Source organism: Ascaphus truei, chromosome 1 (assembly GCF_040206685.1).
Source record: "Ascaphus truei isolate aAscTru1 chromosome 1, aAscTru1.hap1, whole genome shotgun sequence".
NCBI lineage: Eukaryota > Metazoa > Chordata > Amphibia > Anura > Ascaphidae > Ascaphus > Ascaphus truei.
Window position 1 is genome coordinate 488,180,464 of NC_134483.1, and position 27,619 is coordinate 488,208,082.

The following is a 27,619-nucleotide window of genomic DNA, read 5'->3' on the forward strand; positions in this document are numbered from 1 at the left end:
GGCTTTCATTTTCCATTTTGAAAGTTTCATTCTTGTCTCAGAAACTAATATGTTTCTTCTCCATGTAATTTAGGAACCTGCTCCGGGTTTCCACCGTAGAGGTGGCTTAATGAACGATCCTCAAATAAAATGGCCAAGCACTTTGGGCTATAAATAGAGAATGCTATTCTCTCGGTTGCTTTGAAAAGACAGAAAAGCAAACATATGGTATATATAAAAATTTACAAATACCTGTTTCTTTTTTATGGGTTTAGATTTCTGAATCATCCAGGCAATGGACAAATTAGAAGCTGGTCTCTTGCTGGGGAAAACCCGCAGCTTATTTCCAGTTCAATTTCTGTAATAATAATTGCCATGTTGCAATATGCACCTTAAGATACATGCAAAAGTGATTGCAGTAATAGCAACAAGCAGGACAATGACAAATGTCATTTAAACAAAATATATATATATATTTATCTTGTTTCTCAAAACTTGTTGATAATAAATTATTGTTGCTGACATATAAAGTTTATGCAGAGACATGTTTTGCTTGCAATGTGAAGGGTTATTGCTGTAGCCAGACATCTCCCACAAGGGCTCTAGGATGTGGCCAATCAAAGAAGAGGGTGGGACCAGAATGTGAAGAAGACAATCATGTGTGCAGTACACATGCTGCAGTGTGTCCTATTCAGGCTGCTCCGAGCTGTTTGGCTACATGTGCTGTTTGCAGAATTGGACAGTGAAGTGATTACATTGGAGTGCTATAAAGAAGTTCATGTGGACACACATACCTTGGAAGAATCCACACTGCAGATTTAATTTAGTTTCAAAAGCTAAGAGAGATATGGATAGAGCATAGAGTCAATCTTTTCTCCAAATAAAATAATCTCCACATGCTGAAGAATGGAAACCGGTTATGATTTTCGTTTTGTGAATGACACAGGTTATAATTGGTTGATGTGTGAATTGACTGTGAAAAATGGAACCTTTACCTGTATGGAGGATTATGACAATAATACAACTCCTCCTGCTAAAGGTATAACGGGGTTGTGTTTATCATTTCTGATGCCACTGAAAATGTGTTTACTGTATGTATATTTTAGCACATTGGAATGTAAAATTAAAACATTAGGATTATTTGCACCTGGTATAGAAGTTCAAGCAGTTTGTGTGTTTTAGAAAACGATTAAGGTAAGAGAAAAAAATGTACTTGGTAAAAAAAAAAAAAAATCTTAAATATGGGTTTTATGTTAAATTATGGGTTTTATGTAAAATTATTTTGCAGAGCAATTAAAAACATTATTTTACAGTGAATAAGGGTTCTTGTCTAAATTGCAGGGAAGATTCTGTAACATATTTCATGCCGCTAGGATACTTTTAAAAAGTATATGTGTGTCGGTGTGTGTGTGTGTGTGTATAGATTGTATATGTGTATATATATATATATATAGATATAGATATAGATATAGATATATATATATATCTATATCTATATATATATATTTTTTTTTTTAAGTAAAAGAAAAGCTACATTTAATGCACATATTATTATACCAACAATTTATTATATTACAGATTTGCACAAGACAGTGAGAATTCTGCTCTACTCCTTGAACTTTCTGCTAAGTGTCCTGGGGAACACCCTAGTTATAGTTGTGCTTATAAGAAACAAGAGGATGAGAACGGTCACGAACATCTTCCTGTTGTCCCTGGCTGTGAGTGATCTCATGCTCTGCCTTTTCTGCATGCCCTTCACTCTCATTCCCAACCTGCTGAAGGACTTCATTTTTGGTAGTGTTGTCTGCAAAGCTGCCACCTACTTCATGGGTAAGTCACCAAATTGTTGCACTATCACAAGCACAGCAAACACACACCTATTAATTATTCACTGGCAAAACTTGGAAAGTATTTTGAAGTTCCTTAGAAAATAGTTCTCAATAAGTAAACATACTGTGTATCAACATAATGTGGTAGCACTGTACAATATATGTATATCTGTGTGTCTGCATTTGTATATATACATATAAGATCTCCACAAAGGTTAGAAATTATGCAGTATGTTTTCCTGTAATACTTTTCCATTGTATTTTATCATGAATTTTAAACATAAAACATCTCTAAATTGTGTTATATCAAATATTAAAAGTAGCATGTAAATGTAAAGAAGCGCAGTAGATTAATAGGAAAGGAGTTAACGGGTGTAACCGGAGCATATACAGTCTTATACGTCTGGTATCCATAATACGTCCTTTTTCATTAGACCATATATGATATCACAAAGAAAGGGTTAATAATGGAACAGTGATCGATGTTAGCAATCCTAATTGCAAAATTATATGAGTTAAAAAATTCAATGATGCTGCCTAAATTGCGCAAAAGTCAAATCTGACATTTCCCCGCAGATCGTGTTATTTTGCCTTTACTGCAAGTGGCACTAACTGCATTAAGATGCTCAAATCTCAAATGGTCCTTAAACTCTACCAGGCTACTAGTGGTTGATGGTGTGACTCCAAATATTAACACATTCGCTGCCACGTGGGTCAGCATCGCATTAAGAAGGGTTAAAAGAGAGATTCCAGAGAGTTAACGCTTTAACCAAATTAATGCCAAGTGGCCACGATGGACATGGTCCGGGAAACCAGAAGCCAACATTAGTTACTGCACATGCAAAGAATCTAAGGTTTGTTTATTGTCAAAACGGTGAAAGCTAAAACCGTTCCAGTTTTCTATTTTTCAAAATGTAAACCTAAGTAATTGCTAAATATTTGCGATTATGTATAAATGTGTCACCGCCATGCAGACACTGCACATTCTTTTGGTAATATTGGTCTTTTTTTTTTTTTGACAATCCAAAAATGACAATGGTTTCTTTTTATCACCTTTTATTTTCTGCCTCTTCCAGAAGCGAAAAAAATGAGCTGCATCAGTAACACAGAAGCACAAGCCCGACTTTATTAAATAATATTTATAGAGAAGAAAGGTAGCATAATATTATTAACTTAGTATTGTTGCAAAGGTAGCATAATATTATTAATTTAGTATTGTTGACCCATCGTGAAAAGTCGTGGGCAACAACTTTGGGTATTCTATTTACTGATTGCAATATCAGCCATATTTATTTTGTTCTATTTATTTTCACCTAATCAGGTTTTCATTTATTTCGAACTTTTTCTAACGCGCTACACACCAAGGAAATTCACTACTAGAGCGCATTTAGGAGCTTAGGGAAGACGCCCACCCCAGACCTACAACCGGGACCTACAGAAAACATGTACCGTCGGGGAATAATGGGAATAATAGGTATACAGTACTGTTAAGAAGCATCCTTCGGGTATCTATTATTTATTTATGATCTTTCTTGCACCCAAAGATACTGTGACATCACGTGAACCCCTTCATATTTTTTTAGGGGGTGGAAAATGACACTTTTCCGCTATGGTTTTGGTGTCACCAGTATGCATTTTAAACAGATGTTGTGTTTGTGTGTGATAAGCATATCCTTTTATTAGGATGGAAAATCGTGTTTGCTTTTCAGGGACTGTGTCTCACTCCATTAGTGGATGACATCTCACGTTTACTATCATGTACATAAAGAGATGAAAAATAATGATCCTACTTTGCACCTCTTTCCATTACATTAGGAAGACTGTCGAAATCAAACACTTTGCGGTTTATCAACACTTATTAATTTTCCAACCCTGTGAAACATGAAGCATTTTATCTGTAAATACACTTTGTAATAATTGGCATGGCCCTTTTACCCTGTCCCATTTTGTTTACCTGTTGCATTGAACACAAACAGTGGGTGGTTGGGAGAGGGCAGAACTTCTGTTTTTTTAATCCTGGTCACCCATTTGCGTGGGAAATTACTTTAATATTTTAAAATTTTGGAGGCACTGCATGTTGATGGGAACTGTGAGTTAATATTTTCTGACTGCTTAAAAAAAGTCCAACATAGGGCCTTTTCACAGAAAGCCGTCCTTACTTCACACTCTCTGATAACAGAAAATGTGGAATTGACCCCACCCCCATCATCTGGGGCTATATCAGTCACAATAGGCACAGTACTACACATATAAACCTTAAATAATATGAAACCATAACAATTATAGAGATACAGTGTTACGTAACAGGAATGCAGCTTCTCTATGTGTTGCTAACTGGTACCCTGGGAATATATCAGACGTGTTGTTCAAAAAACAACTACATATGCACAGTTTAGATTGCCTAAACAGATGCAATCTCAACAAAGACAAAAGAACAAAATAGTCCTTGATAAAAGTATAGTGTTTAACAGTCGATGCAGCTTTAAACATATGGAGTGTATATGAAGAAGAGTTTGCAAAACCGAAGTACCGGTATACTGACAAAATAAATCCAATCCAAATGGATTTATTTTGTGATATGTAATATAATATTCTTAATTTTTGCAAACTCGTGTGCTTTGTTTTTTTTGTTTTTTCAACAGTATATTACATGTGAGCAGCACCCAAGTAAGATGTCAAATGACAAATTTATTGAACCAAAACGTTTTGGACATAACAATGTGATCAATATTATTTGAATGCTTCTCACAGTTTACATATTGCTATAATCTCATACTTGTCCGTGCATTGGGTAATCTGTTACCCATCATTTATTGTTGTGTGTCTATTTAATTATTTTTATTTTGTAAAGTGCACTGGTTAATCTCTTTATATTGGCTAACTGGTGCTGCTCCATTAATATATGTTTTGAACAGTTTTTGTTGCTAGGTTCAGCGCTTGATTGCTCTGCATAACTCTTCCAGCACACTGATAGGGTCAAGTAGATATAAGTTTCATTTCTCCGTTGAGTGCTGGCGGGGGCCTTCAACTTATTACCTTGGTTTAATAAAAGATAATAACTGTTTGTTCTTATTTCCCTGCACAGGCATCTCTGTAAGTGTGTCAACCTTTAACCTGGTTGCCATATCTCTAGAAAGATACAGTGCTATTTGTAAGCCTTTGCAGTCAAGAGTATGGCAGACTAAATCCCACGCGTTGAGGGTGATTGCTGCTACCTGGTGCCTTTCATTCACAATTATGTCACCGTACCCAATTTACAGCACATTGGTGCCATTTACAAAGGTACAAAACAGAACAGGCAACATGTGCCGTCTTCAGTGGCCCAGTGACCTCACCCAGCAATCCTGGTAAGATACGCTGAGCGATTTTAACACCTCTTATGCTAGTAACGCTGATGTAAGCTTATATTTAAAGAACCACATTAAAAGCTGTATGTTGACATGTAGAAATTGACCACGAGTAGGGCCCACCAAGTTTGTTCAGTTTCCAGAGTTGTGTTAAATGTTACATCCCATCTCGACAACTCTTATCTTCAATATTCTTGCTTTCCTTTTATTTAGGCTACCATGCCTGCTGTATACATCCGCTACTCTCTCACGGGGAGATTTATTATCTGAGTTTGCCTGAGTTACCATAATTAAATTCAATGGCTGTATTCGATCAAAACAGTTTGTGCAGTTTAATAAATGGGGCAAGATTTTCTCACGTCTTCTCCCACTTACGGGTTCCACAATGCTCTACTATTTTGTTTCATATCTATATTTTTATCTTATCTATTTGTTTATTATTTTATCAGATAATAGTGGCATACTGTATGACAGATTGATTGACATAAACCTCAATGATTTCCTGTACACGAGTTATTTTGGCACAGAATCTTTGAGTTTCTTTCCTCTACTTCAACTATATCTGGCCTTAAATAAAACGTCAATTAATTTCCGCTGACTAGAAAATATCACTTAAATGGGCTGCATTCATGTGACAAAGTCTATTAATACCTCAGTAGTATTTTTTTTAATTGTGGTAATTTCATATATTCCGCACCGGTTGTGATGAGACTCAATTGACAGTTATACACACGTGCAGTCAGGGCACAAAGGAAATATGAAGCTGTAAATACTTATGTGAAGCATATGAGTAGCTCCATGGCTGATAATTAACACCTCATACATAAACCTTGGCCCCTTGCAGACGCACTTACCAGAACGCCTTCGGAGCAGGGAATCCTTTTCCTAAATGTTACTTTTATGTCTGAAGCACTTCTTCCCGTTATTTGTATTATTTGTTATTTATATGATTGTATTGTATTGTATGTCTTTATTTATATAGCGCCAAAAGTGTACTCAGCGCTTCACAAAGAATACAGTACAGGAAATTAAAATAATACATTAAGCGCAGCAAAATCAGACAATAGGAAAGGAAATCCCTGCCCCGAAGAGCTTAGAATCTAAGGCCTGGGACATAGTCCAACAAACCCCGCTGAGCCGTTCTGAGCCGCGCTGAGCAGATGAACTTACCCCCTTCATCTGTGATCAGCGCGGCTTTAGCAGCCGCTTCCGCATGCTTCCGCATGCGTGCGGAGGCTCAGAAATTTTCAGGAGACAGGAAGGTTTGAATTTCGGCGCTGAGGGGAGCGGAGGAGCGGTCACGTGACCGCAAACATCCAATGGGAGCGAGGGACTAGCCCCACCTCCACCCCGCCCCCAAAGCGCACTCACTGCCTCGCCTGCCAGGACACAAAAAAGCACCAGATTGAGCAGGCGAGGCAGAGCAGGAGCACGGCTCAGCGCGGCCCAGGGTGATCCCCAGCAGCAGGAAGTAGATAGAGGGTGTGAATAGAGGCTTTGTGTGGGTGTTTTTTATTGAGGGGTAACTGGGAGAGAGGTGTATAAATAATGTTGCAGTGGGGAGTGGGGAAGTTGTAAAGAACAGAAACGCTCACAAAGGAGTGAGGAAACAGTAAACAGAAAAAGTCATAGGGAGGGCATAGTGAGATGCAGGAAGAGAGACCGTCCAAGTATTGGAGGATAGAAAGATTTAAAATAATCACAGCATTTAGAAAGTCAAGTTCTCACAGCTGCAGAGTTGTTGTTGTTGTGGTGTAGAGTCCAGAGCTTCCTCTAATATTCACCTCCAATTTCAACTCCAAAATTAACTCCAGACACTTTCAATGTTACACTTTAAAATGTTGCACAGCCATATTGCTCACTGCCTTATATAGTTAAACACATTCACTTGACTAACAATTAAGGGAGGGGTCTGCCTGCCTATTCAGCTCATACCAGTAAGATGTTAATTTGATTAAAGTTCTTTCAATTGATAGTCACACGTATTACTGCAGTGAAGCGCTTTGTACATTAATGGCTCTATAGTAATAAAAACATACATACTGTACATGTGATATTGTGATGGTGAAGGGTTCCTCAGGCCACCAATTAAAGCATAATGTCCAGCTGGGGGGCCCCTGAGTCTTAAAAGGTGACTGTGGAGTGTCAGTTATGCATTCCAGAGCTGGCTGCAGTCCTGAAAAGGCCCAGTGTGTGAAATATGCCCCTGAGCTATATTGGGGAATTGTGAGTGTCAACGCTTCAACCCAACTGTTGTATATAACTGTTGGTATAATAAAGATGTATGTGGTTTTACTGTTCCAGGAGTGCCAGCCAGCGGGGATGTGCAGGGAATTTCAGGGGTGACTTTACGGTAAAATGTTGTCAGCGTGTGTTTGGGTAGACGGGGGCCACAGTTGTGGGTTACTCCGAACTATGTACTCAGGAATCCCGCCAGATTCCTGAGGACATGAGTAACACAGATCACCGGACAAAATCCTCCCTAGAACGCAGTTTGCAGCTCACCGCCAAATCCCCCTGCCTCAGCACAAACCAGGACAGTAAAACCGGGCAGGGAACTGAATTACATTAAAGGTTCTCGGAATATGACGAGACCCCAGTGTAGGGTTCAGTACATCTCTCACCATGGATAAGGTGAAGAGAGTTATAGGGGTATTAAGTTAAAGCGTGAAGTGTCAGCTCTGCAGTCCAGGGCTGACTGCAGTCTTAGAAAATGTTTTAACCTATAAGCGACATCAAAGCCCTCACCCAATTAACTCAGTACCGGGGGTTAGGGAGGTCGTAGCTTTCTGAAATTTTATATGCAGAAGGTTAGAAGGGAATCATGTAGATTGATATGGTTTTAATATTTGTAACGTGTATAAATGCATAAATAGACATAGCTTGGTTTAGGTACATTTAAAGTTATGTGAGTTGGGGGGAAATTTACATGGCAGTCAGGAGATTCTCCCCCATTCAGTCCAGAACAGGAGATGACACTTAGGTTGTGTAATACTGGGATTTTAAATGCTTAGCAGGATTCAAAGGTGTTAACCTTTTGGTAACAGGGAGGGGAAAAAGGAAGAGAATTGCACTGGGCCATCTGTTAAATTGTCCGTATACCTAGACTGAGCGGCATTCATTAAGAAAGCAGGATGCCATATGCTAAGTGGCCAGTGGGGAAAAATGTCATTTGTGTTGCACATGCTCAGTTGCGATACTGAGGCTGTGTGCCAGTTTTTGAAGAACCTGGCAGAACTCTGCTATAGGTGGGATAATTGGTTCCCACGCAGGGATTCGCTGCAGACTGTAAATATAGGCTTTTGGTGTTTTTAAAAAGCCCGGCGCAGCCAGCCAGGGGTTAATTCCATCTTGTAAGAAGTTCCATCAGATTCACCTGAGCTACAGCATGCAGTGTAAAGGTGATAACATCGTAACTAAGGATTGCACTCTGCTTCAAAAGTCCATTAGATCTAAGGACTTTGAAACGAATTCTGCAAGGGCAGAATTAAGTTATTTCATTTGGCGAAGATATAGGGGTGGCAAGTTGCGCTCCTAACCAAAAGACTGTCCTGTTTCCTGCTCGAGTATCAACCCCACTCTGGGAATTGATACCTGGAGACCAGATTGCATGAACTTTCGTTCCAGAAACCTTTTATTTCGTTCCAGTAAGTGTGTTATTCGTGATATTTTTGTAATTCAAGCTGTGTGTTCTTTATGTGAATAAATACAATTTATTTTATTTCATGCTTTATTCAATCAAAGGAGCCAGATGGTAAAGTGTTAATAAGCTTGGTCTACCGTGACAGATATATCTTAACTTGTGCAATCAAATAGCAATCATTGTGGAGTGTCAGTGACTCATGTGCACTCATTCTTAGGAAGCTTTCAGCATAACTCTTTCTGTAATATTTAGAGCAGCAATTACCATTAAGGAAATAGTTTAACCTCTCTGAAAAAAAAATCTTGTTGTACTATGTAAGGATAATGAGCATCTCTTCTCATACAGTGAAGTCTTTTTGTGCCATGGTGGAGTGCAGCATGTTCTCAGCAAAGACTTTGCAGCTCCATCAGGCAGGGAAGGGGTTCAATACATTACCAAATCCACAGTGTTGATTGTGTGTGTCAGACCTTACCATGCTGCTCATCCACCAACAGTATTCCACTAGATCCACAAAGGTCATTTAAAGGAGCGTTGATTTCTGCTCCGGGGACCCTCTGCTTTATGAGATACATTTATTTATTTATAAAATGTTTCACCAGGAAGTAATACATTCAGAGTTACCTCTCGTATTTAAGTATGCCCTGGGCACAGAATTATGATGACATATCTCCGAAGGTGCCCCCTGCTCCTTATTCAGGTTAGTTGCTGTTGTGGCTTCCTATTGGCTCCCGTACGGCGGGACATTTAAACCTTCATATTCTTTACCCAGCAGGGTATGCTACCTGGAGCACCTACAGAGGTAAGTAAGGCCGAGATTATAGTGGGAGGCTGCAGGGCGTACGCACGACCGCATGACGTCACTCGCGCGGGCGCGCATGCGAAAACTGCACTGTAGGTGCAGGAGACCTCAGTAGGTGACGGAGGCATGGCCAGTGACGTCACGTGAGCGGTTTGGCATTATTGGCTGAACCGCTCCACGTGACGCTAACGTCATCTTTTGTAGCCTCAAAATTTGGCATCCTCATTGTTGGACCGCGGCATTATGGGCACCTGCGACGGACTTCAGGTATTTGTTTTGGCGCCATGCGCCGTCGTAGTTGCCACCACTATAATCTCTGCCTAATTTGGGAAGCAGGGAATCCCTGGATCTGAAATGAATGCTGTTAAGCTCCTGAGACAGCCTGTTCCATACCTAGACAAAAAAAAAAAAACACTCGAGGCAGAACCTTTCAATCAAGGCTCATAACATGATGTTGCCTAAAACAGAAACGGACGTTATGTCAAACATAATTGTATTACATAAACAATAGGCATTCTACATCTCTATAGAACAGACTTGATCATGTTATTACGTTATATAACGTTGCATTATCTTTCAATAATGTTTTATTTATTTATAAAATGTTTTGCCAGGAAGTAATACTTTAAGAGTTAATAAACACACAGATACCCAACAAGCTCTAAGGAACCCCAAAAATGACTATATATATACATATATATACAGGCATACCCCGGTTTAAGGACACTCACTTTAAGTACACTCGCGAGTAAGTACATATCGTCCAATAGGCAAACGGCAGCTAGCGCATGCGTCTGTCAGCACATCCTGAACAGCAATACCGGCTCCCTATCTGTACCGAAGCTGTGCGCAAGCGGGGAGACTATAGAGCCTGTTACACATGCGTTATTTACATCAGTTATGCACGTATATGACGATTGCAGTACAGTACATGCATCAATCAGTGTGAAAAATGTAGTGCTTCACTTTAAGTACATTTTCGCTTTACATACATGCTCCGGTCCCATTGTGTACTTTAATGCGGGGTATGCCTGCATATATATATGTGTGTGTATGTGTCAAAAGGAGTGCTACTGGGCGTGGCTAAATGTATACAACAAAAAACAAAGAAGCCCAAAGCTACATCCAAAATGACAAAAATACACCGTGAAATACCTATATACTGTATCTCTTGAAAAAAATAACTTTGTCCAGATGGTCCCAGCTGTTTTGGAGGTCAGTGGCCCAGATGGAGTCAGATCTCAGATGATAAGTTCTGCATGTGGTAGAGGTGAGGAGCTTGTTCGGATAGGTGGGTAGCTTGCCCTGAATGTATTTGAAGGCAAGACAGGAGAGATTAACTTTGCTCCGAGACTCAAGTGATGACCAATCTAGTTTTTTGAGCATTTCACAGTGATGTGTGTTGTAATTGCATTAGAGGACATATTGAGTTGTAGAGGGTATCAAGTTTGCCAGGTGAGTTTGGGGTGCCATGCCATATACTATGTCCCCATAGTCTATAACTGGCATCAGCATCTGCTGTGCGATGCGCTTTCTGACCATCAGAATTAGGGAGGATTTGTTCCTATATAGTACACCTAGTGTGGCATAGGTTTAGGATGTCAGGGTATCAATGTGCAACCCAAATGTTAAATGGGAGTCAAACCATATGCCCAAATATTTGAAACTAATAACAGTGGTAGGATAGTATTAGAGCTGGTTTTGATCTGTAGCTCCTTCATTGGAAGCTTTAGAAATTTAGCCTTTGTCCCAAATACCATTGTTTCAATCTTACCAGTGTTTAGAAACAGTTTGTTTTGGGAAGTCCAATTTTCAAATCTCAAAAGTCAGATTGAAGTACGTGACCAAGGTCAGAGAGGTTAGGACTGTGTGCATATAAAATAGTGTAATCCACATAAAAGTGTAGTGATGCTCCCTTACAAGCTGTAGGAAGATCATTAATGAACACTGAGAAGAGTAGGGTGCCCAGAACAGAGCGTTGTGGGACACCGCAAGTGATATCTAAGGGGTTGGAGTTAGAGTCTGAGATAGACACATGTTGGGATCTATCTGATAGGTAGGAATGAAACCAGTTTAAAGCACGCTTCCCTATTCCAGAGCACTGAAGTTTTTTTTATAGCAAGATAACATGATCAACCGTATCAAAAGCCTTTGCAATAATGTGAGGTTAAGTATGTCCTAGTGTTACTCCGATCCAGAACCTGAAATATGTCTTTAACTCAAGTTGAGAAAGTGAGGATAGGATTGGGAAATAATGCCTGAAAATAACAATATGAGTTTAATCATGCCTAACTGTAATGTTACACCCATTTAGACCTTGTAAAAATCAGGGTGTAAATGTGAATAATGCCAAGTATAGGCAGAGCCACCAACAGATCTCACTGGGCACAGGACAAAATTAAGTAGCAGGGTCCCTCCCCCACCCAGTGCATGTTGGGAAGGCTGCTCCTTACATTTGAAGGTATGGGGGAGCACAGGGTCAGTGAACACAATTACAAATTCCAATGCATATATAATTAACAATACTCAATGATGGAATGGCTAGTCACATAATCAAACCACCATAAACTCAGAGTAGTGCACAAGGGTTATAAACCACAGTCAATGCACTATCAATGGTATTGGGGCCCAGACTGGGATATTGAAATAAATAGTATATCACTACTTACACGGCTGTGGGTAAGCACAGGAGTCCTCAAAGGTTTCTTTGCTGTATTCTTCCTTCTGATCAGTATTGTCGTGCTGGAAGTCTCTATGGAGTCTCTATGGAGCTGTTCACTTGTTGTTCAGACAGATGAGGGCTGTATTAGGTTAAAGTATAATCCTTTTATTGACACAATAAAAGTATACACTCACATGTAAGAAAGTCTGTGTTGGCAACAGCAGAGTCTGTGCACACTTCAGTACCAGAGAGTCCCTGCTCCCACGTCCGTTAGTTCGGCTTCATCAGGCTCAGACATGCTGCTGGGATGTCCCTCTGTAGTTTAAATAGACCATCCATAATTAATAATCATGTCCACATGGTGCAATACCATTACTCGTTCATTGTTGTTAGTTCAATCATATGTGCTAATATTCCAAAGGCTTTGGCTGACAGTGGTGACGTCATCCATGTGCACAAGAAGATTTCCATGAAAAGCATAGATTAGCCTCTGCCATGGATTACTGAATAGCATAAGGTTATGCACAATAGTTGTTACAATCACATAACATTATATGGAGCCAGAAATGCGCCGAACCCCATCCTAATGATGCAGCAATACTCATATTCAAATAGGACTATTGGCATGTCTTATAAGAAGCTATTATTTCCATACAAATAAAAATAAAATTAAAACCATATCAGTGCATCCACACTATAGACAGTACCAGATTAGAAATGAGAAATTACATGATTAGAATAAGATAAACCTGGGATATGTCTACAAGACATTAAATTTACAGATGAAATGCATATTATAATTTTTCGCGCCTTAATTTAGCGCCATATGAACCAAAACAGAGACAAATATACAAATTGAAAAAGAGAATAAGTAACTATGTCCTCAGAACTCTACACATTCCTTATATAATACAACCTGCTAAGTATTCCTCAGCCAGTAGGACATCCAGAATGGACTAAGTGCTAAAAACCTCTTCCAAAGATGCATTCGATCAGACCCAAGAGCATGACACAGTAAAAAAACAATACAGTACCATAAGTCTTAAAATGAATGGAATAGTTCCCTTAAAATCTTAAAAATCTTTACAGACTAACATCTCTAACCACTTACTCCCTTGCAAACAGTGTAAGGTGTGTAGCAGAATACAAAATGTATATTTAAGTTGTAGCAGTCAGACAACTGTCTCATATGTATAATTATGTTGTAACAGTCAGGCAGCTGTCTCATACGTAATATTTAATACTCGTGACAAGTTTCAGTGATACATTTCTATACTGGATATACTGCCTATATGTGTTAAATCTTAGCAGCTCCCTGTATTAAAGTTATAAACAAAGCCATTGCATCAAAATTCCTGGGGTGCCATAGCTCCAACACCCCAAGTCTTGCGCACAATCTACAAATATTAACAGAATAAAGTGTTAAAAAAAATAGTAATAAAACCAGAAATGGACAATAGTAAAACATAGGAGTCATTAACTCAAACACACTATATCAGGTCTCAGTAAGGGTGCAGAAAATTATTTACTAGTGACCTGCGATGTAACATCGTTGTATACCTGCATTAAGCACGAGAATGGCTGTGAAGCTGTTAGGAAAGCTATTGAGAATGATCCATTAATTTTGAGCGAGCAACAAGATTTCCTATTGGAAGGGCTCATGTTTGTCCTAAATCATAATGTTTTATGACACATTCTTTTGACAAAAATGTGGAACAGCCATGGGGATCAGGTTCGCACCAAGCTATGCTAATATCCTCATGGTAGACTGGGAGGCAATAACATCTGGTCCGGTAACCTGTTTGGTGCGGACCTGGTCCTCTGGAAGAGGTATATAGATGAGGTTCTTTTTATTTGTAGAGGAAGTGAGACGGTCTTAAAGGAATTTCTTCAACATATTAATAACAGCCTCAACCTGGTATTTACATCGAAAAAAAGCAGAGTTACTATTAACTTCCTAGACCTTCTTCAAGGAAGTAGATGCGAACAATTATCTGCTTAATACGAGCTTTCACCACCCTAGGTGGTTAACTAATATACCATACGGACAGTTTCGACGTATTCAGAGGAACTGCATGGATAATGAGGTATTCAGGAACCCGGTGGGAGTACTTAAGAAAAGGTTTGTGGAAAGAAACTATAATATAAAGACCATAGAAAAAGCTGTGGTAAAGACTAATCAACTAAAGAGGAATGTCCTACTGGTACCAAAAGTACCTACTGGGAACAACGAATATTGTACCATTTATCACTCAGTACAATCAGGAGGCCAATTAAATTAGAAACATTGTGAAAAAACATTGGCATGTGGTAAAGAAAGACTCAGTTTTGAAAGGATACCTCTCAAGTAGTCCTAGAGTCATTTTCAAGAAGGCCGCCAGCCTTAAAGGTTAACTCGCCCCCAAGGTTTTAAGGAAGGAAGAAGTATCACAGCCACAACAGTGACTTCCTAAACCTATCGGGTTTTTAATTGCTTTTCTTGTAAGTATTGTAAACAAGCGACTAAAGAAAGAATTAACTTTGTCTCCAATGTTATAAAATAGAGCTTTAAAATTGAATACTTCATCAATTGCAGGACGTAGTTTATTGTGTATCTTTTGGAATGCCCATGTGGACTCCATTATGTGGGGCGAACCTCAAGACCACTGAGGGTCCGCATGCTGGATCACATGGGCAACATTAGAAAACAGCTACTTTACACACAATGTGTCCAAACATTTTAGCCTAGTACATGGAGGAAATCCAATGGGGTTGGTGTATAGGGGCATTGAGGCGGTTTCCGAAAGTTGGAGAGGAGGGGACAGGCTTCAAAAACTGTGTCAGAGGGAAACTTACTGGATCTATAAATTGAAGACACTGATCCCCAATGGTCTAAACATTGACATTGGGGCATTCGTCTTGTGTTGAGGATTCTGTTAGACATCCAGTGCATTTCACATACAGATTTTCAAGCTGTTTTTTTCTCCACCCTTACTGAGACCAGATATACTGTAGTGTGTTTGAGTTATGGACTCTTATGTTTTACTATTGTCCAATTCTGGTTTTATTACTATTTTTTTTAACACTTTATTCTGTTAAAGCTGCAGTTCAGTCAATATCCTGCATGTGTGTTTTTTTTAATAAATCAGTTCTGTAGTAAGAAAAAATACTTTTAGCATTTTCTGTTTTTAAAAAAAACAACTTTTAAAGACCAATTTTCTTGTATTCTATTTTAACAACCATTTGCTAAGGCACTGCCCCGTTATGTCCTGTCACAAGCCCTGGCACACCCCTTTGTCAGCCCTGCCCTCCCTCTAGCACTTGTCAGTGCAGAATTGCTCATGAATATTCATGAGCTTCCACTGACAGACAAGCAGAATATAAACAGATCCCTTCACTAATTATGTCACCAAATGTCGACCTATCAATACATGGAGAACGAATTGACCTGCAGCTATACAGTTCTTTAGGTAATTAGAGATTGCACACATAAAACTATTGAAGTAAAAAAATAAATTAAAAAAAAAAAAAAGACTGAACTGCAGCTTTAATACTTGTAGATTGTGCACAAGACTTGGGGTGTTGGAGCCTTATGACACCCCAGGAATTTTTATGCAATGGCCTTATTTATAACTTTGATACAGAGAGCTGCTAAGGTTTAACATATATGCAGTATATCCCGTATAGAAATGTATCACTGAAACTTGTCACGAATATTAAATATTACGTATGAGACAGTTGTCTGACTGTTACAACATAAATATAATTTTTTATTCTGCTACTCACCTTACACAGTTTGCAAGGGAGTACAAGCATACCCTGGTTTAAGGACACTCACTTTAAGTAAACTCGCGAGTAAGTACATATTGCCCAACAGGCAAAAGGCAGCTCGCGCATGCGCCTGTCAGCACGTCCTGAACAGGAATACCAGCTCCCTACCTGTACCGAAGCTGTGCGCAAGCGGGGAGACTATAGAGCCTGTTACAAATGCGTTATTTACATCAGTTATGCACGTATATGATGATTGCAGAACAGTACATGCAGCGATAAGTGAAAAAAGGTAGTGCTTCAGTTTAAGTACATGTGTAGAGTTCTGAGGACATAGTTACTTATTCTCTTTTTCAATTCAATTTGTATATTTGTCTCTGTTTTGGTTCATATGACGCCAAATTAAGGTGCGAAAAATTATAATATGCATTTCATCTGTAAATTGAATGTCTTGTAGACATATCACAGGTTTAGCTAATCCTAGTCATGTAATTTCTCATTTCTAATTTTTTATCTGGTACTGTCTATAGTGTGGATGCACTGGATGTGTGGATGTATGGAAACAATAGCTTCTTATAAGACATGCCAATAGTCCTATTTGAATATGAGTATTGCTGTATCTTTAGGATAGGGTTCGGCGCATTTCTGGCTCCATATAATGTTATGTGATTGTAACAACTATTGTGCATAACCTTATGCTATTCAATAATCCATGGCAGAGGCTAATCTATGCTTTTCATGCATATCTGCTTGTGCACATGGATGACGTCACCACTGTCAGCCAAAGCCTTTGGAATACTAGCACATATGATTGAACTAACAACAATGAACGAGTAATGGTATTGCACCATGTGGACATGATTATTAATTATGGATGGTCTATTTAAACTACAGAGGGACATCCCAGCAGCATTTCTGAGCCTGATGAAGCCGAACTAACGGTGAAACGCATTGCTCTATTTCTGTCCTAAGGAGGCAACCGTAGTTGTCCGGCTAGCTTGCGTTCCTGCTCTGCATACCGGATGCGGAAGCACGGACTCTCTGGTACTGAAGTGTGCACGGACTCTGCTGTTGCCAACATGGACTTTGTTACATGTGAGTGTATACTTTTATTGTGTCAATAAATGGATTATACTTTAACCTAATATTCTCTCCATGCATCTAACTTGATTACGGGGGAGGACCACGTGACGGAGGTGGGGGGGGGGGGGGGGTACAGCCCTCATCTGTCTGAACAACAAGTGAGGGACTCTATAGAGACTCCATAGAGACTTCCAGCACAGCAATACTGATCGGAAGGAAGACTACAGCAAAGTAACCTTTGAGGACGACCATGTAATTAGTGATATACTATTTATTTCAATATCCCAGTCGGGTCCGCAATACCATTGATAGTGCATTGACTGTGGTATACAACCCTTGTGCACTACTCTGAGTTTATGGTGGTCTGGTTATATGACTAGCCATTCCATCATTGAGTATTGTTAATTATATATGCTTTGGAATTTGTAATTGTGTTCACTGACCCTGTGCTCCCCTGTGTATTTTCTGTTCACATATACCTAAGGATCCAGGATAGATCCTAGTGGGGTTGAGCCACAGGAGCCTACTTCCCAACAAGTGCCCCCATTACTTTTGGGGTTTACCTGGGAGATTTATGTAAGGTAATATCTGTTACTATATATCTTGTATCTACCTTCTTTGAGTTAGCGCCACACTATTCCTTCACCCATTTGAAGGTATGGGACTGGTACGTAGGGGGGAGAGAAAGTATGGCCTGCGGAGGGGTAAGAAGATTTAGGCCTGGGAGGGACAATAGACATGGGCCTGGGAAGTGAGGGAGAAGGTATGGACCTGTGGAGGGAATATAGTTATGTGCCTGCAAAGGGGTAGAAGGTATGGGACTAGGGAGGGGAGATAGATATGGGTCTGTGGGGCCACAGCAAAGGGGCCTACCTGCAGCTTTCGAAGGCCCCATCTGCAGGGAGTGCTTGAGGTCCATGCTGGGGCCGGCTTGTGGGTGCCCTTGGATGTACCTGCTAGAGATTTAGAAAGGGCCATGGCTGTGGGTGCCCACTGATGGGCCTGCAGGAGGGTCTGGGCCCTTTACTCAACAGGTCCAGGACAGCAGCCCCAGCTCTTTCTAAATTATTTTTTAAGTAAATGTTAAGTCCCTGCGTTAACCATAGACGTTGGTGGATATGTAGGATATAGATAGAGTGCAGCTCCCAGGAGACATATATAAGGCAGTGATTATACCTAAAACTGCAGAGCGCACAATGCCGCGTGCCTCAAAATCAAAATAAAAGTTTCCCTATGAGCGTGCACTAAGAGTGAACGAGCAAATTTGAAGCAGATCCCAGAATTTGATTTTCTGGAGCAAGGGCCGCGTCAAATGAGTGGTTCAGCCAATGAGGGCGAACCACATCACGTGATGTCATGGCCACACCTCCGGCACACATCCTTGTCGCCTCCTGATGTTTCCTGCCTGCAGTGCAAGTTTTGGGCGGCGCATCGCTCTAAGTGAGTGCGCACGCCCGCCGAAGGTGAAAACACAGAAAAACACATAGTGCAATGTGTCTGGTATACAAATGGTAAAAATGAAAAATGTGGATAAGGTTACACTCACAAATTGGCAGTGTAAATCAGGCTCATCAATATTGTAATAATCTCCTTGTTGTTCTTAAATAGCAGATGTAGGCACATAGTGTGATTCCGTAAAACAATCTTGATACATGAAAAAAATAAACCAATACACTCACAAACATCTACACTAAAAAGTCACTGGAGCATGCAGGCTAAAAGTGTCAGTTTCTCCTTCCTGACCACCGTCCACGTCTCTGTGTGTGATGTCACCTAAAAATAATTAGTCCCAGAGTGGTGGAGTTGGGAAAACCTTGGGCATTCAGCATTCTGAATGTCTAAACTTGGACAAGTTGCTGACAGTCCTTGTGCCAGACACACATCTGCATTGTAGATACTGGACAGAGTTGAGACTGCTGAATGTCCATGGTTTTCTCCGCTCCACTCCACATATTGCACTGTACTGTATGTGTATTTTCTGTGTTTTCACGTTATACAGTCATTTGAAAAAGAAAGTACATACTCTTTGAATTCTATAGTTTTACATATCGGGACATAATAACAAACACCTCTATAAAAGCCGAAGTTTTAGCAGTTTGCTGGTCTGGAGCATTCAGGTGTGTGTTAATACAATGCCAAGGAGGAAAGTCATCAGCAATAATAGAGAAGCAATTGTTGCTGCCCATCAATCTGGGAAGGGTTATAAGGCCATTTTCAAACAATTTAAAGTCCATCATTCTACAGTGAGAAAGATTATTCAAAAGTGGAAAACATTCAAGCCAGTTATCAATCTTCCCAGGAGTGGACGTCCCAGCAAATTCACCCTCAAGGTCAGACCATGCAATGCTCAGAGAAATTGCAAAAAAAAAAAAACAAGAGTTACATCTCAGACTCTACAGGCCTCAGTTAGCATGTTAAATGTTAAAGTTCATGACAGTACAATTAGAAAAAGACTGAACAAGTATGGTTTGTTTGGAAGGGTTGCCAGGAGAAAGCAATGGGACCGGAGCATGTATGTAAAGCGAAAATGTACTTAAAGTGAAGCACTACCTTTATTCCATTTATTGATGCATGTACTGTACTGCAATCGTCATATACGTGCATAACTGATGTAAATAACGCGTTTGTAACAGGCTCTATAGTCTCCCCGCTTGCGCACACCTTCGGTACAGGTAGGGAGCCGGTATTGCAGTTCAGGATGTGCTGACTGGCACATGCGTGAACTGCCGTTTGCCTATTGAGCGAGATGTACTTACTCGCGAGTGTACTTAAAGTGAGTGTACTTAAACCGGGGTATGCCTGCATGCTAATTGATGAATTGCCACACGTGCAGTAAAAGCATAAGATGATCATGCTGATAAAAAATATGACTACAAAAGTGTCTATGTTTTTTATGAAAAATGTAACAACAACAGAAGCCTACATTTAGCAGACACACACACCGCAACAAAACAGATTGCTGCCCCCCCCCCCTCTACACTCAACACACAAAACACACACACAAAGAAAAAAGACTCTGCGGCCCCCATCTACATCCACTGCAGACACATACACCAACAAAACACTCTGCTGCCCCCATCTAGACCCACAAAACACTCAGCACACACCTTTCTCCTCACTCTCCTGTGCGGAGCTCTCTGCAGGCAGGGTGGGGGAGGAGTCAGTGCCTTGCTGGCGCCTCCTGTCCAATCACCTTCCCTGTCTAAGAGCTGCTCTCACTCTGTGTAGATGAGAACTAAAAGCTGATTGGCTGAAAAACTTGGCAGGGTGCCGAAAATTCCAGGCCATTACTGAATGAATAATGCCCGGAATTTTAACCAATTAGAGGTCAGAGATTTCAGTAATGCCCGGAATGTAACAGCTTTAGCCTATAATATTGATTAACTAAGGTTGCAGGAAACAAATAATGTCTGCATACAGCTTTTTCTATTTTTTGGTGAAGGGATATTAACCATTTGTTAGTAATTCTTTTATCTGATTATATATCCTATTCAACAAGATATAAAAGCATTGACTGTGGTTTGTATCTGTGTGTTTATAGGTACATCTTCTTGTTATTAATCCTCTTCCTAATTCCTGGGATTGTAATGATGGTAGCATATGGTTTAATATCAATGGAGCTGTATAGAGGGATATGGTTTGAAGCCAGCCAGAGAAAATACTGCAAAGGTAAGAGTATTTCACAATCTGTTCTTTTTGCTACATGAAGGAAAATCGTAGAACCATTTGTACCGTGTGATCCAGTGTTTAAAATGACGCAATTCAAGTAATACAAAGCCTGCTGTTTATGTAGACAACCATGTGAAATGGCAAAACCAAGAGGAGAACAAACAAAATACTGTATATACAAGTCTTTCTTAAAATCTGTGAACTTCACTGCTGGTTCCTTTGGATGGGTCAGATCTGTCATAAACAAAGTGTATCAGAAAAAGGGAAGGGAAACACAAAATGGATGTGCACCCTATAAGAATTCACTTATATGCACACCAAACTAATGTAAAAATTAACTTTTAATAAGTATCTTAAAACATATATTACCAAAGTAATGTGCAATGTGGATTAAAAATATATTAAATAAGAAATATCTGGCATCCGTGTCTTTAATTATTAGGTCGTGCTGTCCCAGATATCCACTTAGTATTGATGGGATACAGAAGACAGAGGATGCTAGGAGTCAGGGTGTTAACCCCTCTGGAGCAACGATGAGACCCAGTAGTGATAATATATAATTGTTCACAGATAGAGCTTCCTTGCTAGTTAGACCAGTGCTACGCACTGCAATAAGGGCGTTGGTGTATTGAAGTGCAAGTGCCTGGATAGTGAAGTTAACACATATAGTGTAATGATAATACCGACACTGCAACATACAACCACCAGACTCAGCAGTGCTGGGGTGAATAGCACCTACGGGATTCTCTAGTGAACAGCCACTTCCAGCGGGCTAGGACCACCACTTGGTTGAGTCCCGTGAAAGGCATGTATCGTTGCCAGGGATGTAAAGCGTGCAGACACATCAATGTTGGCAAAACATTCGCCAATCATGACAACACATTACAACTCTGTGTGGATAGTTTCATTAATTGCCGTACCACCAACGTTATCTATCTTATCACATGTAATTGTGGTAAGAGATACGTTGGCAAGACGACCAGACAGCTACGCAGACGTGTTCTTGAACACATTAATTCCATCAAACACTCTGCTGAGACATCCGTGGCTAGACATGTCACACAATGTCATGACGGCGATATTAATGCCATCAAATTCATGGGCATTTATCAGTTGAAATGTCCCATGAGAGGTGGAAACACTGACCAATCTAACAGTTAAAGATAATAATATGTTATAGGCGTATGTAACAGTTGTGGACCAGATTAAAATGTGAGACAGCTTTAGTTTTAAAAGAACTTAGACTGGTTGCAGCTTTGCAAGTCTCGGGTAGTTGTGAGGTGTACGGTAAGAGAAGGAGCGGCTGGATTCTTTGTTGAACCTTGGGATCACGAACTGTCTTTTAGAGTCAGATCTCCGATCATAAGTGCTGCGTGTGGTAGGGGTGAGGAGCTTGTTTAGATAGACGGCGTGCCCTGAAAGTATTTGACGGCAAGACAGGAAAAATTAACTTCGCGACTAAACTCAAATGATGGCAAATCTAGTTCTTTGAACATTTTGCAGTGATGTGTGTTGTAGTTACATTGAAGGACAAAGAGGCACATTGAGATGTAGAGGCTGTGTAGTTTGCTAAGGTGAGTTTGGGGTGTTGTACCATATACTATGTCTCCAAAGTCTATAATTAGCATTAGCATCTGCTGTGCGATACGCTTTCTGACCAGCAGGCTTAGGGAGCATTTGTTCCTATAAAGTACACCTACTGTAGTTTGGCACAGGTTTTGGATGTCAGGGTGTCAATGTGCAACAAAAATGTTAAATGGCTATCAAGCCATATGCCTAGATATTTAAAACTAGTGACAGGGGCAAGGATTGCATTTGAGTTGGTTCTGATCTTAACCTCTGTCATTGGTAGCTTTACTAAATTAGCCTTGGTCCCAAATACCATTGTTACAGTCTTGTCAGTTTTTAAAAACAGTTTTTTTTGGGAAATCCATTTTCAAATCTCAAAAAAACAGATTGAAGTATGTATTCAAGGTCGGAGAGGCTATGGCTGTGTGCATATACTGTAAGATTGTGTATCCGAAAACATGTGCATTGAAACTCCCTTACAAGCTGTAACTAGATCATTAATGAAGACTGAACAGAGCCTTGGGGGACCCATCAGGTCATATCGAAAGGGTTGGAGTTAGAGCACGAGATATACACTTGTTGGGATCTACCTGATAGGAGTGAAACCAGTTTAAAGCATATTCCAATATTCCAGAGCATTGGTGCTTGTTTAACAAGATAACGTGATAAACAGTATCAAAAGCCTTTGAAAAATCTAGGAATATTGCCCAATGTAGGAATATTGCACAGTGAGTTGTCCTAGTTTCCTTCCACACTGGATCTCGTTGCAAACTTTTACGAGGGTAGTTATCGTGGAGTGATTTGGGCGAAAGCCAGATTGGAATTGGCTAAGGAAATTTGTCTTGGTATAGTAATCGCTTAATTGGGAGTAGACACCTTTTCCATGACTTTGGATAGTATTGGGAGAAGAGAGATTGTAAAACATACAGGACACCTGCAAGCTCATATTGAACCCCCAAAATAACCACAACATATGTATAAGCATATAAGTGTCACAGAGGAGTGCTACTGAGCATGGCAATATATATTTAAAACCAGAGACAGAACATGAAACACAGACATAGCTCAGTGCACATCCTGTGAAACTCATACACGGTACAGTGCCTAAATATATATGTATAGATATCTATTACATAAAATGGTCTTTTAGTTTAACATTATGGCCAAAGTGTTGTAAGCCCCTGAGCCACTACACGGCAGACCACATCTCAAGGGTCCCTAACACTAATATAAATTCTTAATAACCTGTTCATTACCAGGAAGAATGATTTATAATAAATCTGTCAAAATTAGTTGCATAGTTCTAAGTCTGATTGAAGCTTTTATTAACCTGTACATTACCAGGAAAAGCACTCTGTATTAGATTTGTCACAATCAAATATATATGTATAGATATCTATTAAATAAAATGGTCTTTTAGTTTAACATTATGGCCAAAGTGTTGTAAGCCCCTGAGCCACTACACGGCAGACCACATCTCAAGGGTCCCTAACACTAATATAAATTCTTAATAACCTGTGCATTACCAGGAAGAATGATTTATAATAAATCTGTCAAAATTAGTTGCATGGTTCTAAGTCTGATTGAAGCTTTTATTAACCTGTACATTACCAGGAAAAGCACTCTGTATTAGATTTGTCACAATCATACTGCAAGCAAGTAAGTTCCCCTGAGAGTGGAAGATGCTATGGAGTGAGCTTTTAACCACTTATATGTGGGAGGGGGTGAGCTTCAACAAGATAGGAAGAGCCACCCTCCAATCAGCTAAGACCAGCTGAACAAAAATTGAAAAACATACAGGACACCTGCAAGCTCATATTGAACCCCCAAAATAATCACAACATATATATATATAAGCATATAAGTGTCACAGAGGAGTGCTACTGAGCATGGCAATATATATTTAAAACCAGAGACAGAACATGAAACACAGACAGAGCTCAGTGCACATCCAGTGGATGTGCACTGAGCTCTGTCTGTGTTTTATGTTCTGTCTCTGGTTTTAGAGAAGAGAGATTGGCCTGTAGTTTGTGACAGTGTTTTTGTCCCCACTTTTGAAGATTGGGACAACTCTGGCAGTTTTCCAGGTCTCAGAGATATGACATTCAGACAGAATAGAGTTGATTAGGGAAGCAAGCGGTATGGAAATGATTGGTGCACCAAGTCGTAGGAAATTTGATTGCAGTTGGTCAGGTCCACATTGGCTGCTTAGTTGTAATTTGAGGAGCGATTGTGTAATCTCCTCTTCAGATACCGGAACAAATTGTGTGCAGTGTTGGGAGAGGGTGGGGCTATAAATATTTTCTCAGATTGAGCTTCATGTTTGTAGTTCAGGTTGCACTTTGCTAAAAGGGAAGTTGCACACCCCACAAAGTATTCATTGAATGCGTTTGCAATGTCATTGGAATTTGTCCGAGTAATATCATCCTTTTAAATATTAGATGGTTGTTGATGCTAGAAGGCTGGAATATATTGTTGATGACCTTCCTGAAGTTTGCTGGAATTTATATATTCTGGTGAAGATTGTCAGAGTAATATTGGGCTTTTGCATGTCTTGTTTGCCTTGTACATTCACAGGCATCTGTAGTTAATAAGATCCTTGGTAGTGCCAGTTACTTTGTAGATTTTCCACAAGGCATTCCTAGAATGGTAAAGCGCAATAAGGTCAGTTGTAACCCACGGAAGGTGGGTCCCCCGTTCTCTTATTCTGCGTAGCATGGGTATCACAGAGTTTTAAAGCTGTAGTTCAATACGTGCATCAATACCATACCAGTGACAAGTGATTAGCTAAGTTGCTGATCAATCCATTATCCTGTAATCGATCACTGAAATTCAGCTGGGGGTTCACTAAATGCATCTTGGGTAATCTTCTGCTACATTGACAACCAAAGTTCTGTGAGGGAGATCATGTGACCAGGCAGGCCCTAGATTTAATTAGGTCACCGCTAGAGAGGGAAGGGCTCAAAAAGGTGATGCTGCTACAAAAGAGGAAGGGGATGTGACTTTGTATATGGTTGCTATAGGAACAAAAATGCCTGTTACATTAGAATACATTAAAATGTCTTTAATTTTTTTTTTTTTTTTTTTAAATGCTACAAGTATTTTCGCATAGTACAGAACTGATTTATTAAATAAAAAACACACGTAGGATATTGCTTGAACTGCAACTTTAAGAACTCTGTTTGGAAATAATCAAATGCAGAATTGTGGCCGGGTAACAAGTCGATTCTATACCAAGGGCAGTTGGTAAGATCAGCCAGAAACTGTTGTGATTTAAAGTCTCTAAATGTTGTAGTGAGTAGAACTTTAGGGCTTGTTTTGGGTGGTCTCATTTTCCTTACACGGTACACTATTGCATGGTCATTGAAAATATCAGGTACTGTAGGATACTAGAGGTTTTGATTCTGTTGGGACTAGAGGATAGAATCCAGTCTAGCAACAAATGGTTGTGAGATCTTAGGTTTGTCCATGTGGGTTGGGAAATTAGTTGGGTAAGGTTTAGTGACTTGAACTGTGTCTGGATTTTGTTGTTTTCAGGGTCAAGCCAATTGAAGCTTAAATTTTAAGGTATCTTTAATATAAAGGGAAATGACTCCGCCTCTCTTTGACCTGTCTTTCTTAGAAATGTAGTATCTCTGAATGGCGATAGTTGCATCGAGGGTTTCAGGAGTTAGCCATGTTTCTGTGAGAATGATGGTTTGGGGTTTATCCATAAGGCACCGTGCCCTTAGATCCTCCAGACTGATTTGCAGGGTGAAAATGCATACTTCTAAATATTTGATGTCAACCTTTGCCAATATTCACCACCTTTGTTTGCGATTTTTTTTGCTAATTTGTCAGTGTTTGCTGAAATTTCCTATCTTTGTCACTTATTGCAATTGTCCAAAATGTGCTCAAAATTAAAACAGGTTTATAGCTCTAAACTATGTATCTTTTCTGAGTTGGAATATAAAGAATTGCTTTGCTAAGGTTTAATTGAATTTGTGTTGGGATTGCAGAATTGTCTAAACCAGAGGTGGCCAACTCCAGTCCTCAAGGGCTACCAACAGGCCAGGTATTAAGGATATTCCTGCTTCAGCACAGGTGGCTCAGTCATTTTGACTGAGCCACTCATTGAGCCACCTATGCTGAAGCAGGGATATCCTTCAAACTTGACCTGTTGGTGGCCCTTGAGGACTGGCTTGCCGCTCCTGGTCTAAACTGAACCACAATGCTCGGCATACGTAAGGCTAAAAGACTTCCTATACTTGTAACTAACCATCATTTTGTAGTAATGTGGGTTACTAGTATTCATTGAAATGGCTACATTTATGTTTTGTTTTTTTTTGGTATGCTATACAGAACGAACAAACAGCATCAGCAGCAATCAGTATGAAAATGGAGATGGTTGTTACCTTCAGAAAACAAAGCGGAAGAAAAAGTTAGAAATGCAAGAGCTCCCCTTACAGAGCATTGTTAAGTGTGAAAGAGTGAGGAGCAACAGCTCAGCCGCCAATCTGATGGCAAAGAAGCGAGTGATCCGCATGTTAATTGTCATCGTCATCTTGTTTTTTCTCTGCTGGACTCCAGTATTTACTGCAAATGCCTGGAGAGCCTTTGACACCACGTCAGCAGACATCCTCCTCTCCGGAGCTCCTATTTCTTTTATTCATTTGCTGTCCTACACTTCGGCCTGTGTGAATCCCATAATCTACTGCTTCATGAACAAGCGTTTTCGTTTGGGCTTCCTGGCGACATTCACCTGTTGCCCCAGGAGAGGTGTGCAGGGCAGTGGAATGGTAGCAGGAGTAGCAGAACAAGAGGTCAGGACCACAGGGTTTTCCCTCTCCCGGTACACTTACACCAACATCAGCGTATCTGCCACTGCGCCAGCTCCTACATGAATATAAAGTGGACATTCAAGGGAAAAACTAAGACTTGATGCTATGTGATTGTGGTTTTGTTTGGTTGTAAGATTACCTTATTTGAAGGAGGGTGTTATGAAGATAACCTAGATTAAACGAAGAAGGTCAACACTGGTTCTTTTTGCTGAGATGAATGCAATTCAACAGGTTAAAAAAGTTGTGATATTTCTCTACATTGAAATTACACTGCATCAATAAAATGGGCAAAAAAGGCATGGGCATATACAGTACAGAGCTACATTACTTCTCAAGACAATGTTCTACACTGCTGTTGTTGCTGCCTGTAGAGAGAAATTGAATGTTATAGGTGCATAAGGTAACTGTATGGAACAGTTGAATTTAAAGGATTCATATGCTTTGTAAAATATTTAGACGTTTGATTTATAGT

General features: G+C 39.9%; 1 protein-coding gene across 1 annotated transcript; it reads left to right on the plus strand.

Moving 5' to 3' along the window:
- The first annotated feature begins 669 nt into the window (after positions 1 to 669).
- On the plus strand, positions 670 to 27,619 carry CCKAR (cholecystokinin A receptor). Its single transcript, XM_075578802.1, has 5 exons — positions 670 to 1,018; positions 1,558 to 1,809; positions 4,894 to 5,155; positions 20,631 to 20,758; positions 26,669 to 27,619. The coding sequence occupies exons 1-5, from the start codon at positions 886 to 888 to the stop codon at positions 27,208 to 27,210; spliced, it is 1,317 nt and encodes a 438-aa protein (XP_075434917.1). The 5' UTR covers positions 670 to 885; the 3' UTR covers positions 27,211 to 27,619.